Here is a 17,697-nt window from a genome sequence, read left to right as displayed (position 1 = left end):
CAGAGATAGACTGGAAAGTTGAGTCGCTTGCAGGTTTTAGGTTTAAGTGTTTCCTAAACGCCTACAAAGGATATCATCAAATACAAATGGTGGAGGAAGACGAAGAGAAGATCGCGTTCCATACAGACAAAGGGATATACCGTTACACCAAAAACCCTTTGGACTGAAAAGCGCTGGTGCTACTTATCAGCGCACCATCGATACAGCGTTCTCTAAACAAATTGGATGCAACCTTAAGGCATATGTCAATGACCTTGACATTAAAAGCAACACCGAGGAGGAACTGTTAGTAGATATCCTTGAAACATTTAACACGCTCAGGAGCATCAATATGAAGCTCAAACCTGCTAAGTGTAGCTTTGGAGAAGAAGAAGGAAACTTCTTAGGACATATCGTGACTCCGCGTGGAATCAAAGCGAACCCAAAGAAAATAGAAGCAATTAAGAAAATGCCCTCTCCTAAAATAAAAAAGCAAGTTCAAAGCCTCAATGGGAAATTAGCCGCATTAACGCGATTCCTAAGATCGCTCCCGTTCTTCCATACCTTGAAAGACTGCGCTAAAAAGTTAGATTTCAAATGGACTGACGAGGTAGAAAAGGCATTCCAAGAGATGAAGGCGCTCCTCAAAGATCTTCCTACATTAACAGCGCCTATCGCGGGTGAAACCCTGATACTTTACCTTGCAGTGTCTAAGGAAGCCGTTAGCTCAATCCTAGTTGCCGAGCGAGGAGACGCCCAAATGCCAATATATTTCGTCAGCAAAGCATTATCAGGAAGCGAGTTAAACTATCTCCCCATAGAAAAACTCGTATACGCGCTCGTCGTCACTTCTCGTCGTCTGCGCAGGTACTTCCAGGCGTATCCAATTACGGTACTCACTGACCAACCTATTCGACAATTGCTTTATAAACCAGAGATATCGGGAAGACTGACCAAGTGGGCGATAGAGCTGGGCGAACATGAAATCGCATACTGCGCCAGAAGCGCTATCAAGGGACAGGTGATGGCTGACTATCTGGCCGAAACTGCCGCTGATATGCCAGTAATTTGCAACCCTGAACAACTCCCCGCGCCTTCTCCCGAATTGTGGGAACTCTACACTGATGGCGCAGCAAGCTTCGAGGGTGCTGGTGCAGGTCTAATCCTCACAGGTCTGCATCGGGAAGAACAAGCAGGCGGATGTACTCAGTAAGCTGGCAGCTCTCACCTTCAACCATCTGAAAAAGAAGACATTAGTGGAGTAAGTTTTCAAGAAATCCATCGAGTCGGAGACAACGATTGCGTCTGTTAAAGAAGAAGAATCGACTTGGATAACAGACATCATAGAATTCCTGTGGACTTGGTCTTTACCCGAAGGAGAGAAGGAAGCAATGAAGATCAGGGTAAAAGCGCCAAATTACGAACTACGAGGGGAAATCCTATATCGAAAGTCTTATCTAGGCGCATCCCTACGCCGCGTGGGACCCAAAGAGGCCGCTACGATTATTGACGAGATTCACAAGGGATCTTGTGGGTTACATTTTGGGTAGAGGACAGTCACCGAGAGGATTAAACGGCTAAGGTATTATTGGCCCCGAATGTACGCTGACACAGCAGAGAGGATAAAAGTTTGCCAAGAATTCCAATTGCACGCACCCGTTAGCAGGGTGCCACAACACCCCATGATACCCATCACGTCACCGTGGCCGTTCTGCAAATGGGCTATAGATATAGTCGGACCTTTCCTAAAGGGCGCAGGGAATGCTGAATACCTAGTGGTCGCTATTGACTTCTTTACCAAATGGGTGGAAGCGAAACCCCTGCGCAGCATCACCAGTAAGCAGATCAGAGATTTTTTCTGAGAAAGCATTGTGTGCAGGTTCGGCATACCTAACAACGGTACACAATTTGAAGGCAACCCCTTCCGCAGCTGGTGTCAGGATTTGAACATCAAACAACGTTTCACCTCCGTCGCGCACCCCAGGCCAATGGCCAATGTGAGGTTACTAATAGAGATATTGTGCATGCCATCAAAGCAAGGTTGGGAATGAAGCGCATCGGATGGGTGGATGAGTTACCCAAAGTCCTATGGGCACACAGAACAATGCACAAGAACAGCACATGAGAGACACCGTTCAGTTTGGTATACGGTTCAGAGGTGATAATCCCTGCAGAAATAACAGTTCCAACGAAAAGAATTCTGTCATACAGTGAAGGTGAAAATGACGAAAGGCTGCGCACTAATCTAAATTATGCAGAGGAGCGCAGGGAAATGGCAGCGATCCGCGAAGCCACCAACAAGCAACGCATTGCAAAATATTACGACAAGCGCATAAGGGCAAGAACTTACAAGGTAGGAGATCTTGTGTGGCGTGACAACCAAGCGAGTAGGGCCCAAAACACTAGGAAGTTGGGGCCAAACTGGGAAGGACCTTATAAGGTCATTGGGATCAGTAACACTAAAACTTACAAACTGGCAGAGCTTAAGGGAAATCCAATCAAGCGGACCTGGAATGCTACCGCGCTTAAAAAATGATACATGTAATATAGAAAATAGGAGAATTGATCACTCACTTACTTTCTCTAGATTTACATGTAATTACTAAACAACGCGCCTTTGTAGGTCGACCATGTGCTGCGTTATTGTAAAATCGTTTTTCGATTATATTAAAGCATTAAGTCATTTTCGGTTATGATTTCATTTACCTCTCGGAACTGAATAGCTCTATGACTTGAACTGCATGCGCACAGTACGATACTAGTGCGTTCCTGCCTACATAAGGGATGACTTTCCCTAACTCTCGCGCGGCAGAAGTCTGTTTGACGACAGACTATACTATTTTACCGGAGAGCGACGGTCATTGGGTTGACCTAGTTCCACCCGAGCAGACCTAGGGATCTGCAAGTCATGACTATAAACAAAAAAGTGTTGGTCGCACTTGACCACAACCCCAAACTAACGTTTGAAAGACTCTTTGACGCGACTACGAGCAAACGATCCAAGTGTGTATTGAGTACACATCAACGCACATAAAGATTAGCGATGACACGCCAAGAGTAAAAAATAACGATGATTATCGATAACAAAGCAATAATACAAACAATCGACGTACCACAAGTCTACATCACGATAATATATTTTCTATTTTTCAAAAAATACAAATGGTACAAAATGTTACACTCGTCATAACGCATTATGACATTACAAAGTAAAACTACAATTTAGAATCTACTAAATCTTGCGCCATCACTCGCGAATTGCGTAACAACTCCTCGAGCCGGGGAATAGGAATGTGGCGTAATGTAAGGCTCTGCAAGCCTCCCTAGCGGCTTTTTGTGCTTCTGGAATAAGGAAATCCAGGATACCTTTAGGAAGAATGGTGGGCACTTGAATATGCTCCTTCATGATGTCCCAAAAGTGGAGACGCTCAATATCCTGTATAGCTTTTAAGGCACTCTCATAGCGATCATTTAGGGCATCGCTATTTAAAGCGTGACCCACTATACGAGGAAGACCTGCCTTTAACACTCATAACTCATGAACAGCCGACTTCGCTCGCCGCTCCGATTCAGTGCACTGTGCCCTAAGCGCACGAATAGCTTCCTCATGGTCACTATTCTGGCGGTTAGCACAATCTAGTTGTGCCTGTATCTTTTTATTAGCCTGTTGCAGATTTTCAAGCTTGCCGCAAAGGCGCATTATGGTGTCCCTCGTTATGGACATTTCCTCGCCAGAAGACCCACTGCTCGGCCTGGCGCTCTGGACATTCCTACCTTTAGCAGACCCCATCGAGTTAGGGCACTGTTTTTCAACAGAGGAGTCACTATCAACCTGAATGGGGGACGGGTGAGGTTTGTTCACGCTCCCTTCCGCATTACGCCCGTCATCTGAGTAGGAATAATGATGATGAGTATCGTCAACGCATAAGCAAAGTAAGTAACAAAAGAAACACGAAGCATACTAGTACGAGCGCGCTTCGATGAAGAAGAAGCGGTTGGTCTTTTACGCTTCTTCGGAGCAGGAGCGTCACTATGTGACAGAACAAGTTTCCCACGAGGACATCGCTTGGGCAAATCAGCATACTGCGCTAAAACCCTCTCCTTCTTCCTGCGCGAGGACCCAGAGGCAGAGGCTGTGATAACGGGGCGCTTAGCCAAAAAACCTTTCCCCAAAGGTATACGATCCACCACCACAGACACAGAAGAAGAGAATTCAAGGTACTCGGAGAAGGGAATCGCTGTCAACAAAAGATAAAGACGTTAAGGAAGGAGTAAAAGAGAAGAAAGTAAAAAGCACTGCATACCTTGCAAATGGCGACTGAAGTGGGGATAGTAGTTGGGATCTGTCCATTGCTTGGATATCCCCCGGCATACAGCACGTTGTTGCTATACGCACGTAAGGGAAGCGCGCGACCCACACACTTGTCCAACTTTGACCTTTTCCTTGAACTTAAAGGTGGCGCTGTATTTAAGCTCCCGTCAAAACCATATTGCCAGGAACCCACATTCAAAAACTCTAGAGGAATGAAGGTATCATCCACGAAGAAGTAGCGTTCTTTCCAGTCCGGTGGACTTTCCTCTAGTGGTTCACCAGTAAAGTGGACATTGTCACGAAAAGAGAACCAGCCGGTATCGAACCGTTCAAAAGAAAATATATTCTTGAACAAGTTCACCGTAGGAATAAAATCATGTGCCTTGAACCACATCTGGAATACAACTAGGCGATAAGCACTATCAGGGTCTAACTGACCCACACCAATGTTGAAATGAGAAAGCATGCGCAAAATAAAATTTATGGGGGGAATGCGCATATTCCCCCGCTCAAAAACTACGCTATATACGGCCACCTTTCCACTAAGAGAACGGTTAGCCCGATCTAAATGACTAGGAACAACGGGTGACAATGATCTCATAAGAGGGTAGCGCTTCGAGATATGCGCTACATATTCAGTCGAGATGGACGAAGGAATAGAATCAACATTGGAAGAATCAGCGCAATAAGCCATGTTAGAAAGAAAAAAGCAAGAAAAGTGAAAAATGAGTGAAGAAAGTTCTATTTATAGAAGGGAAAATGACGGCTGTAATCGATCTTGACTGTACACGTGTCAGAACACAAAATGAAGAGAGAGAATTTAATGCAACGGAACACGTGATGTGATGGTTGTCACGTCACACCTGCTATGGAATTAATAGTTGAGTTCGACACCATGCGCAATACTTGCGTATAATATTGAACTTGGGGGACTTAATGATACGCATACCCGATTAGCTCGTGTTGCGCACCACACTTGCACCATATGTGCACATCCCTCGCGCTCTGGCACTGCAGGCGCAAGTAAATGTGCGCTTGGGAGTGCCAATTTGAGGATAGCTCACTGTATAAAGATGACGTGTCCTGTACTTACCACGATCTCTGTACAAAGACCGACGGCTAGCAAAAAGTAATAGTACTGTTCCCTGGTCCCCTCCTCTGGACGACCAGGTAGTACAGACAAGAAAGCAACGTGGAACACGTGGCTCCAATAGGCAAACGGTACTGTGTCTATAAATAACGAACTCGAATCACAAGGCAAGAGATCCGTTTTTTGGGAAGTTACACACATACTATTTTTAGTACCCACGTACGGACTAACCGCACTATTCACATAGCGCATTCTATACCCGCGCTACCGGATTCACATCATATCACTAGATACTCTCGATATACTGGTAACGTTCTATGAACATAAACCTTATTCCTAGCGCGAGCCATCGCTAACCGGACGACCCGTCGATGGTGGGTCTATGTTTAACCACCCTTGCTGAGATCCTCATCTCGCAGGGGGTTATTCACGGTACTCTGGACCAGAGAGTTAAACCCAATTGACCCTTAAATCCCCCTTCATTGATGTCAAGCATGGACCGAACCCGACACGATTAGTCTATGCTTGATCACCTGTATTCTTGATTTTGATCTTATTTGCTACTGTTGCTATGATTATAGTCGATAGGAGTTACAATAATTTTGTTGTTACTGATAATACTAAAAACGAACATATATTTCATAGCATTATCCCTCAAGAAAGACAAGATTTTAGTTACAATTGTTCTATTTACAAGTGATGTTCGTTTAAATAATAAAAGGTGAAGACAAAAGACAGATTCGACGAATTAAAGACTCAAATGACCAAAACGCTAAAAAGTACAAAGTACAATCCAAGAGGTTCAATTTATTGATGAGAAACGTCTAGAAATTACAAGAGTACGAGCCGCGAAATGCAAAGTACAAGATATTAAATAGTACGTAAGGACGTTCGAAAATCCAGAACCGAGACATGAACCAACTATCAACGCGCGACGCAACGGACCAAAAATTACAAGTCAACTACGCACATGAATATAATATAATATATATATAATTATATAAAATTATATATATTATATTATATTATTTATAAACCGTCGGCAAATAAGAAAACAAAGTGAAATGAGCTGTCCTAGGCGGCCATGCGATCGTATGGCCATGAAGAAGAAACTCCATGCGATCGCATGGAGTACTGTAGCTGGTCAGGTTCTATAAATTGCAAATTTCGGACGAGTTTATATAGACAATATATATCCATCTATCATCATACTCTCAATATATATTTGTATTTATATTTTAATTTTAATTTTAATTTTAAGTTAATAATAATAAGGTTATAGTGGCGAATGTTTTAAGTTTGTAAGTCGAAATTTTGTCCGTGTAACGCTACGTAATTAATACTCATTGTAAGTTATGTTCAACCTTTTTAAATTAATGTCTCGTAGCTAAGTTATTATTATGCTTATTTAAGCCGAAGTAATCATGATGTTAGACTAAATATTAAGACGGGGTAATTGGACTTTCTACCATAATTGGGGTTTGGACAAAAGACCGACACTTGTGGAAATTGGACTATGGGCTATTAATGGGCTTTATATTTGTTTAACTGAATGATAGTTCGTTAATTTAATATAGAGATTTACAATTTGACGTATCTATAAATAACCATATACACATGATCGAACACGATGGGCGGGATATTTATAAATACCAATAAATGTTCATTTTACCGGACACGGGAATGGATTAATAGTCAATGGACTCATTAAAACAGGGGTAGATTACATACAAGGACACTTGGTGTAATTGTTAATAAAGTATTAAAACCTTGGATTGCACACAGTCGATAACCTAGTGTAATCATTAACAATGTATTAAAACCTTATTACAGTTTAAGTCCCCAATTAGTTGGAATATTTGACTTCGATATAAGGATAATTTGACGAGGACACTCGTACTTTATATTTATGACTGATGGACTGTTATGGACAAAAACCGTATGGACATATTGAATAATTCAGGACAAAGGACAATTAACCCATGGTAATAAATTAAAATCAACACATCAAACATCATGATTACGGAAGTTTAAATAAGCATAATTCCTTTATTTTATATCTCATCGTACTTTTAACTATCGGAATTTTATTTATCGTCATTTTATTTATCGCACTTTTAATTATCGCAATTTTATTATCGTCATTTACTTTACGCTTTAAATTCGGTTATATTTATTTTTAATATTTTACATTAGGTTTTAATTATGACTTAAGACATAAAATCGACAAATCGGTCACTAAACGATAAAAACCCCCTTTTTATAATAATAATAATACTACTTATATATATATATATATATATATATATATATATATATATATATATACAAATATAGTTTAAAAATATAGCGTTAAACTTGGCTAGCTCCCTGCGAAACGAACCAGACTTACTAAAAACTACACTACTTTACGATTAGGTACACTGCCTATAGTGTTGTAGCAAGGTTTAGGTATATCCATTCAATAAATAAATAAATAACTTGTGTAAAATTGTAGCGTATTTAATAGTATTTTGTAATAAAAATATAACTATTTCGTATACACCTCGCATAACATCAAGTATTTTTGGTGCCGCTGCCGGGGGACTAACTTAACGCCGAAGCGAAACGCTATAAAAAAAAGATTTTTAATCTATTTTTGTAAAAAAAATACGTTTTAAATATTAAAAACATAAAAAAATATAGTATATATAATTATTTAAGTGTTTAAGTAAAAAGAAAATATATTTTATAAAAAGTATAAAAGTATTTTTTTAAAATATAATTATAAATATTACTTATATATTATTTTTATAAATTAAAAATCATAAAAAAAGTAAATTAAAAAGTAATCGGGCCAAACAACTGTATCAGCCCAAGACCTGAACTGGATCAACAGACCATGCGGTCGCATGGCCAGAATAAAGGAACCTCATGCAGTCGCATGAGGTGATTTGACAGGGTCTGAACCTTTGACTGACGGTTTAGGGTTAGATTATATAATAATTATTATTATTAGAGTTCAATTAAATAATAATTAGTTTTAGTTTTAAATTAATTTTGTATTTTAAGTTTTAACTAGTTTTACTACTTTATAAATTAATACTTTTATAAAATATTAATATAAAAATAATATTTTTATAAAAATTTTATTTTTATAACTTAAGTTTTATTTTTAAATTTTGTATCGTTTTAATCGTTTATTCATAATATTTGTATTTTTTTCATTCGTAATATATAGTTTTAAGTTTAGTAGTTTGCTGTTTTTGATATAGAATTCCTTTAAGTTTTATTTCCTTTAGACGCAACTTTTAATATTTAGTTTTTAGACTTTTAAGTTTCGACGCTGCATTTTATTATTTTTCGACGTTTGTTTTTCGACTTTTGTTTTTCGACGCAATTTTTCTTTTTCATTTCGACGCTCTAGTTTTTAGGACATAGAATTTTCTTTATTTTCTTTAAACTTCGACGAAAAATTATTTTAAGTGGTTAAATTGATAGACATCCAAAATTTTCTGATTCGTAGTAATAGTTGGATTTGTTAGTGGCGAGTTGTGGGCTTCCGATTTAAAGGGTCCTGGCTACCTGCTGCATCTATTGGCTATTCGAAACGTGGGCCAAATCAGAAAAGTCTATTAATTTGATAACTTATATAATTTTTATCTTTATAACTAATAGGATATTCAGTGAATGCACCGAGCAAAATGTTCACCACCTTTCATACGTTCACCACCTGTAACTCGATCAAGACATCTAGCCAACATTGTCGCCGTTGATTTTTCTTTAGAATCGTCATCTAGCCAACCAAGTACTCCAATTCAAATTTCCGATAATTCATTTTTTGAACCCGACCTCACAATTGAGAACCCGGAGGATATTCAGGGACAATTCAGAGATCTTGAACCACTAATCATTCCTCCTGAACCACAAATCACTCATCCAGAGATTGTTGAGGAAGAAACCATTAAGTCAGAATCCTCTAGTGATTCAGATTCAACAAATTCAATCATGGAAAATCTGGAACCTCTAAGTATGAAAGACCGAATGAGGGCTAAACGCACTGGCCAAGGTCACGCAATTACTCAACCAGACATTAACGCACCAGATTATGAAATCAAAGGACAAATCCTACACATGGTAACTAATCAATGCCAATTTAGTGGTGCGCCAAAGGAAGATCCAAACGAACATCTTCGAAGCTTTAATAGGATTTATACTCTATTCAAAATCAGAGAAGTTGAGGATGAACAGATCTATCTCATGTTATTTCCCTGGACTTTAAAGGGAGAAGCCAAATATTGGTTAGAATCGTTACCTGAAGGGGCGATTGATACATGGGATGTCTTAGTTGAAAAATTTCTTAAACAATTCTTTCCGGCATGTAAAGCCGTGAGACTTCAAGGAGAAATTGTTACGTTCACACAAAAGCCAAATGAAACTCTATATGAAGCGTGGACAAGATTTGGAAAGTTATTGAGAGGATGTCCTCAACATGGTTTAGACACTTATCAAATAGTACAAATATTCTACCAAGGATGCGACATTACTACACGAAAAGACATCGACATAGCAGCTGGTGGTTCCATTATGAAGAAAACCGTAACTGAATCTTACAAAATTATTGATAACACTGCTTCCCACTCACATGAGTGGCATCAAGAAAAAGACATCGTTAGATCATCTAAAGCAGCTAGAGCCAATTCTAGCCATGACTTTGATTCCATTTTCGCAAAGTTAGATGCTTTCAAAAGACGAATGGAAAAGATGACTAAGGATATTCACGAAATACGAATTAGTTGTGAGTAGTGTGGAGGACCACATTTGACAAAAGATTGTCTCAGTATTGAACAAACAATGGAACAAAGAGAGAATGTTTCATACATGAACCAAAGGCTTGGAAATAATTATCAAAGTAATTATCAACCGCCAAGACCAATGTACAATCAAAATCAGAATTATAACCGAAATGTTCCATACAACAATCAGCAAGGTCCTAGCAATCAGCAAGTATCCAATAATACTTACAATCAACAAAGACCTATTTTTCCAAATAAACCACCACAAACCGATGATAAAAAGCCAAATTTAGAAGATATGATGTCGAAGCTAGTTGAATCTCAAACGTAGTTTTTCACATCTCAGAAACAAACGAATGAACAAAATGCTCAAGCATTTAGAAATCAACAAGCTTCTTTTCAAAATCTGGAACAAGAAGTAAGCAACCTAGCAAGGTTAATAGGTGAAAGAAAACCGGGGAGTCTACCTAGTGATACAAATGCTAACCCTCGGAATGAAACAGCTAAAGCCATTACCACAAGAAGTGGTATTACACTTAAACCACCTGAAATTCCTGTAAATTCTGATGACTCTATTCCCACTCCACAGGCACCACAGCCTGAGCAAGAGAAAGAAACAGAACCGGTAGTTGAAAAGGTTAATGAAGATAACATAGTTAAGGCTAAACCTTATGTTAAACCATACCAACCACCACTTTCTTACCCAAGTAAAATGAGAAAAGAAAGACTTGAAGCCGAGCAATCCAAATTTATGGATATGTTTAAATAAATAAATGTCAATCTTCCTTTCATTGATGTGATATCAGGAATGCCAAGATATGCTAAATTCTTGAAAGATCTAATCACAAATAGAAAGAAAATGGAAGAACTCTCGGCTGTTACTATGAATGCTAATTGTTCTGTAGTGCTGTTGAATAAGATACCAGAAAAATTATCAGATCCAGGAAGTTTCACAATTCCATATTTTCTGGGTAGTCTTAGTTCAATAGAAGCATTGGTAGACTTAGGTGCTAGTATAAATTTAATGTCATATTCATTATACGCTAAACTAGACCTTGGAGAATTAAAATCAACACGAATAAGTATACAACTAGCCGATCGATCAGTAAAATATCCTAGAGGGATAATAGAGAACATGCAAGTTAAAGTTGGTACTTTAGTATTTCCAGTAGATTTTGTTATTCTGGACATGGAAGAAGATTCTCGAGTTCCTCTCATATTAGGAAGACCATTCTTAAACACGGCTAAAGCAATAGGTTCGGTAAGAAACTGACCCTAAGTATAGAGGATGAGAGTGTTACCTTTTCTGTTGATAGAGCCATGCAACAACCGCAATCTGCAGATGATACATGTTATTATATTCAAACTGTAGATTCACATGCAGAATTGTTAGAAGAATTTCCAGAATTACAAGGAACAGGAGAATGTTCTTTAGGAGAAGGAACTGAACCAATTGATGAAGCTGAAATGTTAGCCGCACTCATGGCTAATGAATACGAACCAACAATAGAAGAACTTCAAATGTTAAAAGAGGAAGACAAATATCGATACAAATCGTCGATAGAAGAACCACCGATATTAGAGTTAAAGCCACTTCCAAACCATTTGGAATATGCTTATTTACATGGTGAATCTGAATAACCTGTAATAATATCATCTTCTCTTACGGAAAATGAAAAATCTCGACTCATTTTTGTGCTAAAAGCTCATAAACCAGCTATTGCATGGAAGATTCATGACATTAAAGGCATAAGTCCTTCGTATTGCACACATAAAATCCTTATGGAAGAAGGTCATAAAACGTATGTGCAACTCCAATGAAGACTAAATCCAAATATGCAAGATGTTGTTAAGAAAGAAATTATTAAACTGCTTGATGCATGTTTAATTTATCCAATTTCTGATAGTCCATAGGTAAGCCCAGTTCAATGTGTACCTAAGAAGGGTGGCATGACTGTCATCAAAAATGAAAAAGATGAGCTTATTCCTATTAGGACTGTAACAGGTTGGCGTATTTGTATTGAATATAGAAAATTAAATGACGCCACCAGAAAAGATCACTTTCCCTTACCTTTCATTGATCAAATGTTGGAAAGGTTAGCCGAGAACAGTTACTATTGTTTTCTTGACGGTTTTTCCGGATATTTTCAAATTCCAATAGCACCCGAGGACCAAGAGAAAACCACGTTCACGTGCCCTTATGGTACTTTTGCTTATAAAAGCATGCCATTTGGACTTTGCAACGCCCCTGCAACCTTTCAAAGGTGCATGATGGCAATTTTTCATGACATGATAGAAGAATGCATGGAAGTTTTCATGGATGACTTTTCAGTCTTCGGTGATACTTTTGAATCATGTCTAGTTAATCTTGAACGAATGCTTATTAGATGCGAGCCATCAAATCTAGTTCTTAATTGGGAGAAATGCCATTTCATGGTTAAAGAAGGCATCGTTCTTGGTCATAAAATTTCAAAGGAAGGAATTGAAGTGGATAGAGCTAAAGTAGATGTAATTGTTAAACTTCCACATCCCACCAATGTTAGAGGAGTTAGGAGTTTTCTAGGGCATGCCGGTTTTTACCAACGTTTCATAAAAGATTTTTCTAAAATTGCCACTCCTATGAATAAACTCCTAGAAAAAGATGCTCCATTCATCTTTTCGTATGAATGCATCAAATCTTTTAATATTCTTAAAGAAAAACTCACTAATGCGCCGATCATGATAACTCCAAATTGGAATCTACCATTTGAACTCATGTGTGATGCAAGTGATTTTGCAATGGGAGCCGTTTTAGGACAAAGGATTGAAAAACGATTTCAACCTATTTATTACACTAGTAAGACATTACAAGGAGCACAAACGAATTACATAACTACTGAAAAAGAACTCCTTGCTATTGTCTTTGCTTTTGACAAATTTCGTTCATATCTCGTTCTAGCTAAAACGGTGGTCTATACCGACCATTCTGCTCTTAGATACCTATTTTCAAAACAAGATGCCAAACCACGATTAATCCGTTGGATCTTACTCTTACAAGAGTTCGATATTGAATTCAGAGACAAAAAGGGAGCAGAAAATCTCGCCGCTGATCATCTTTCTCGTCTTGAAAATCCCGAATTAGAAGTTCTAAATGAATCGGCCATACAAGATAACTTTCCTGATGAATATCTATTGAAGATCGATTATAATGAAATTCCATGGTTTGTAGACTACACAAACTACTTAGTATGTGGATTTTTTGAAAAAGGGCTGTCATACCAAAAACGAAAGAAATTCTTTAGTGATATAAAACACTATTTTTGGGAAGATCCACATTTGTTTAAAAGTTGTCCTGATGGAATAATCCGCCGATGTGTATTCGGGGATGAAGCTATTCAAATCTTAAACCATTGTCACATAGGACCAACAAGAGGGCATTATGGGTCTCAACTTACCGCAAGGAAAGTCTATGACGCTGGATTCTATTGGCCTACAATTTTCAAAGACGCGCAACTTCTTTGTAAATCCTGTGATGCTTGTCAAAGGGCCGGAAAAATAAGTCAACGTGATGAAATGCCACAAAATGTCATTCAAGTATGTGAAGTATTTGACGTTTGGGGTATTGACTTTATGGGTCCATTTCCAAAATCTCATAATAATCTCTACATTCTTATTGCCATTGATTATGTATCTAAATGGGCGGAAGCACAAGCTCTCCCAACTAACGATGCACGAGTTGTAGTCAACTTCTTAAAACGTCTTTTTGCTAGGTTCGGAACACCGAAAGCTTTAATAAGTGATCGGGGTACTCATTTTTGTAATAATTAACTTGAGAAAGTTCTCAAAAGATATGGAGTAACTCATAAAATCTCAACCGCTTATTATCCACAAACAAGTGGACAAGTTGAAAATACCAACCGAGCATTAAAACGTATTCTAGAGAAAACCGTAGGATCAAATCCGGAGGAATGGTCCATGAAATTGGAGGATGCACTCTGGGCTTTTAGAACAGCCTACAAAACTCCAATTGGAACCACACCTTTTAAACTCATTTACGAAAAAGCATGTCACCTTCTAGTAGAAATTGAGCACAAAGCATTTTGGGCTTTGAAGACATGTAATCTTGATTTGCATGAAGCCGAACGTCTATGGTCAAGTCAACTAAACGAATTAGAAGAATTGAGACATGAAGCATACGAAAATTCGTTAATCTATAAGGAAAGAACGAAGAAATGACATGATAAAAGAATCAGAAGTTCAAAAGAATTTAAAGAAAGAGACAGAGTTCTTCTTTTCAATTCACGATTCAAGCTATTTCCTGGAAAATTGAAATCAAGATGGTCTGGACCATTCATAGTCAAAAGAGTTTTCCCATACGGAACAATAGAGTTAATAAATTCAAATGAGGTTGAATTTAAGGTTAATAGTCACAGAGTTAAACATTACATAGATAATCCAATGGAAGTTGAAGATGAAGTTAATCACAATTTCGACACCACAGCTAACTAAGTGTGGGAAGATTAAAATATTTTAAGGGTAATATGTATTTCTGTTAGAGTTAGATTTTCTGTTTTCGTGTAGTTCTCGAAAATGGAATCCGAATGGTCTTTCCTTAGCAGACCCTAAAGAACTAGTCTTCTCCCTCCATTCTGAATTTTTATTTCTTTTAGGTTTTACGAGATAAAGAATTCCTTTGATCTGAACCATGGTCTACTACTACACACTATGATTACTAAACGTAATAATAACATCTTCCCGAGTGAAGTGGTATCCTTCATAAGAAGCAAAATGGACGAAGTAAGGAGAGAACTCAGGAACAATCATAATAAGATACATTTTGGTAAAGGAAAATAAAAATCCGCAATAAAAAGAAGAGCACGACACCTTGAAAGATGTCATAAATGCGGAAAATGGTCACACGAAGGGAAATGTTCGAACAAACAAACACATTCCAATACCGAGTTCGTTACTTTATGCAGAGAAGGACCGTTCATATGTTTAGAAGAAAAGTTATTAAAGAATCGAGGTTACGCTTTTGTAGCTATGAAAAACAAAATCACACGACTCTCCTATGAGTCGGCTAAAGCAGGTCACTGAGAATTCTACCTCACAGGTAAGTATGTACAGTTGTTATTTGTTTTTATTTATTTCTTTTAACCTTTTGATAATAAACGCTGAATCGTTCGCTATAAAGTATTAAATTGATATTCAATAAAATTAGGTACGCGAAACCGAAATTATTGATATCATACAAAAATTTAATTCATCACTGCGAAATTTACCGTTTATTCATAAGGTATAAATATCTTTAATCAATCAACCCAAAATATTTCAAAAATCCGTCAAGAGTAAAACTAGGTAAAATAGCCGAAATTACTTTATCCAAAAGAGGGGCGTATATTTTTGATAATATTTGATTGATTAAAGTGGGGTAAAAGACCAAAAAGATATTTAATTTTATTTTTACCATATTTTTAAAATTAATATTGTAAATTTTTAAAATCGATATATTTAAGTTTTAAATATTTTTAAAAACTAATATTTTTAATATAAGTTTGTAAAACTAATATATTTAAATATTAATGATATTTATATGAATTTTTAATTTTATGCATTTTAAATTTAAGTTTGGTGTGAATTTTTTTAAAAAAACAAAAATGTACTTTATTTCATTAAGTTAAAAATTTGATATCTAAAATTCGTCGTAAGTTAAAGACTAGGTTATGGAACCAAAATTGCTTTACCCGAGGGCGGGACGAAAAATTTTATTATCATTATTTTTAATCTTATTGATATAAAGTATGCCATAAATATTTTAAAAACCCAAAAATCTTTGCTTTTAAAACAGCGCTTTGAAATGACAAGTTTTTAAAATTTTGTCGAGGGACGAACTAGGTCAACGTACCGAAACGCCCTCATTCTTAAAAGAAACAAAATTTTAAAATTATTTTAATTATTTATTTTATAAGTTAAAGGTTTTTAAATTAAAAAAAAAGCAGGGAGGGACCCCATGCGATCGCATGGGATTTAGCCTACACCACCATGCGATCGCATGAGGCTAGATATCTGGGCAGAATGATAAAACCCAGCGACTGCCTCTGTTCCCATCACAATACACACACATTACACGAACACATACACACATAATCACCAAAAATCACCATTTTTCAATCAAATTTCACGAAATTCGTCACAATAATCCGCTACAATCATGTCTTTTCTCAGATGGGGAAGCAGGAAGGTAAAAATTTCACCCCTAAACTCATAAATTTCCTACTTTTTGTGATAATTTTAATTAATTGCAATAATTTGATTTTGTTAATTTCTAGTGTAATTAGAGTTAAATTGTTAGTATATTATGCATGTATAACCTAGATTGATGCTATTTAACATGATTTGAAGCCAAAAACTTCAAAATTTTTAGAAATCTAGGGTTTGTGTTCTTGAGCAATTTGGGGCTTTTTGATATAAACAGGTTATGGCCGATTTTTATTATGAATTAGAGCTAAATTAAGTAGTGTAACATGTTTAGGTTGTTAATTGATCCAAACTTTGATCCTAAACATGATTTTTGAGAATTAAAGTGGACTTTTTAAGTCTAAAATTCATGAACTTGATTAATTTGATATAAATGCCATTTGAAACTTGTTTAATTACTAGTAATGATTATTTTGACATGTTATTTGAGATAAAAGCTTATGAACTTTGTAAACATTTTCATATATAATTATTTGAAAATGTGTAGAATCGATAAAAATATGAAAATGAGTATAAGTTTAATATGGATTAAACATGTTATTGTAATTGTTTTAATTTGTTATTTTGCTAACACTAATGCATATTTGGATGCACAAATTTTGTGTTTAATGTGTTTTGCAGAGAAATACAGATACGGAAGGTGCGTCATCGTGTAGGCAACCTGATCCAGAACCACAGCCAGAGATGCAATATCATGAACCGGAACAACAACCTGAACAACAACAACATTATGATCAACACGTGCCATACTATGAACCAGAATCACAATTTTTTATTGCCTACGTAGTATTTCCCGTTCACCATATAATAGAACACCCAACAATTCATGAAGAACAGTTGCATCCCAATTTAAGATTTGATAGAAGTTGGAGAGATTACCCGACGTACCAAAGTAACAAATTTAAGCTTTTGGACCAAAAATGTAGAAGTACCAAGGGTAATAGATTGGGAGCATTTGGAAAGGGTCCACCTAGCTAACCCAGTTAGGCAGCATCTAATCCAAAGGTATGGCAGCTCTTCTTTTTCTGATTGGGAACGTTTATTTACCACTCGTAGGCCTGTATATAAAGAGTGGTGTGTTGAGCTAATGAGTACTATAGCTTTTAATAAATATGTAGATAGGTTAGACGATAAGAGTTTTCTTAGATATTTACTTGGCCGTAGGATGTACAGGAAGTCCATGCTGCACTTGGCCAGGGCTTTACAGATTTACACTCCCGCTGAATTACTATCACCTGATTGTACAAATTTGATTTATCATGGTGAGAGGGTAGATAGAAATTTTGACGCTAACGCCATCTGGA

General features: G+C 37.0%; 1 protein-coding gene and 1 non-coding gene across 2 annotated transcripts; one reads left to right on the top strand and one right to left on the bottom strand.

Annotated features, from left to right (window-relative positions):
* The first annotated feature begins 1,577 nt into the window (after nucleotides 1-1,577).
* On the top strand, nucleotides 1,578-2,515 carry LOC139859654 (uncharacterized). Its single transcript, XM_071848433.1, has 2 exons — nucleotides 1,578-1,815; nucleotides 2,136-2,515. Exons 1-2 carry the CDS (start codon nucleotides 1,578-1,580, stop codon nucleotides 2,513-2,515), a joined length of 618 nt encoding a protein of 205 aa, XP_071704534.1.
* A 7,237-nt stretch (nucleotides 2,516-9,752) lies between these two features.
* Nucleotides 9,753-9,859, bottom strand: LOC139860637 (small nucleolar RNA R71). Its single transcript, XR_011763265.1, has one exon. It is a non-coding gene; the product is annotated as a small nucleolar RNA R71 (small nucleolar RNA).
* Nucleotides 9,860-17,697: the final 7,838 nt, after the last annotated feature.

Source organism: Rutidosis leptorrhynchoides, chromosome 7 (assembly GCF_046630445.1).
Source record: "Rutidosis leptorrhynchoides isolate AG116_Rl617_1_P2 chromosome 7, CSIRO_AGI_Rlap_v1, whole genome shotgun sequence".
Classification (NCBI taxonomy): Eukaryota; Viridiplantae; Streptophyta; class Magnoliopsida; order Asterales; family Asteraceae; genus Rutidosis; species Rutidosis leptorrhynchoides.
The sequence above is the reverse complement of the archived record's forward strand: the minus strand, read 5'-3'. Positions and strand labels throughout refer to the sequence as shown.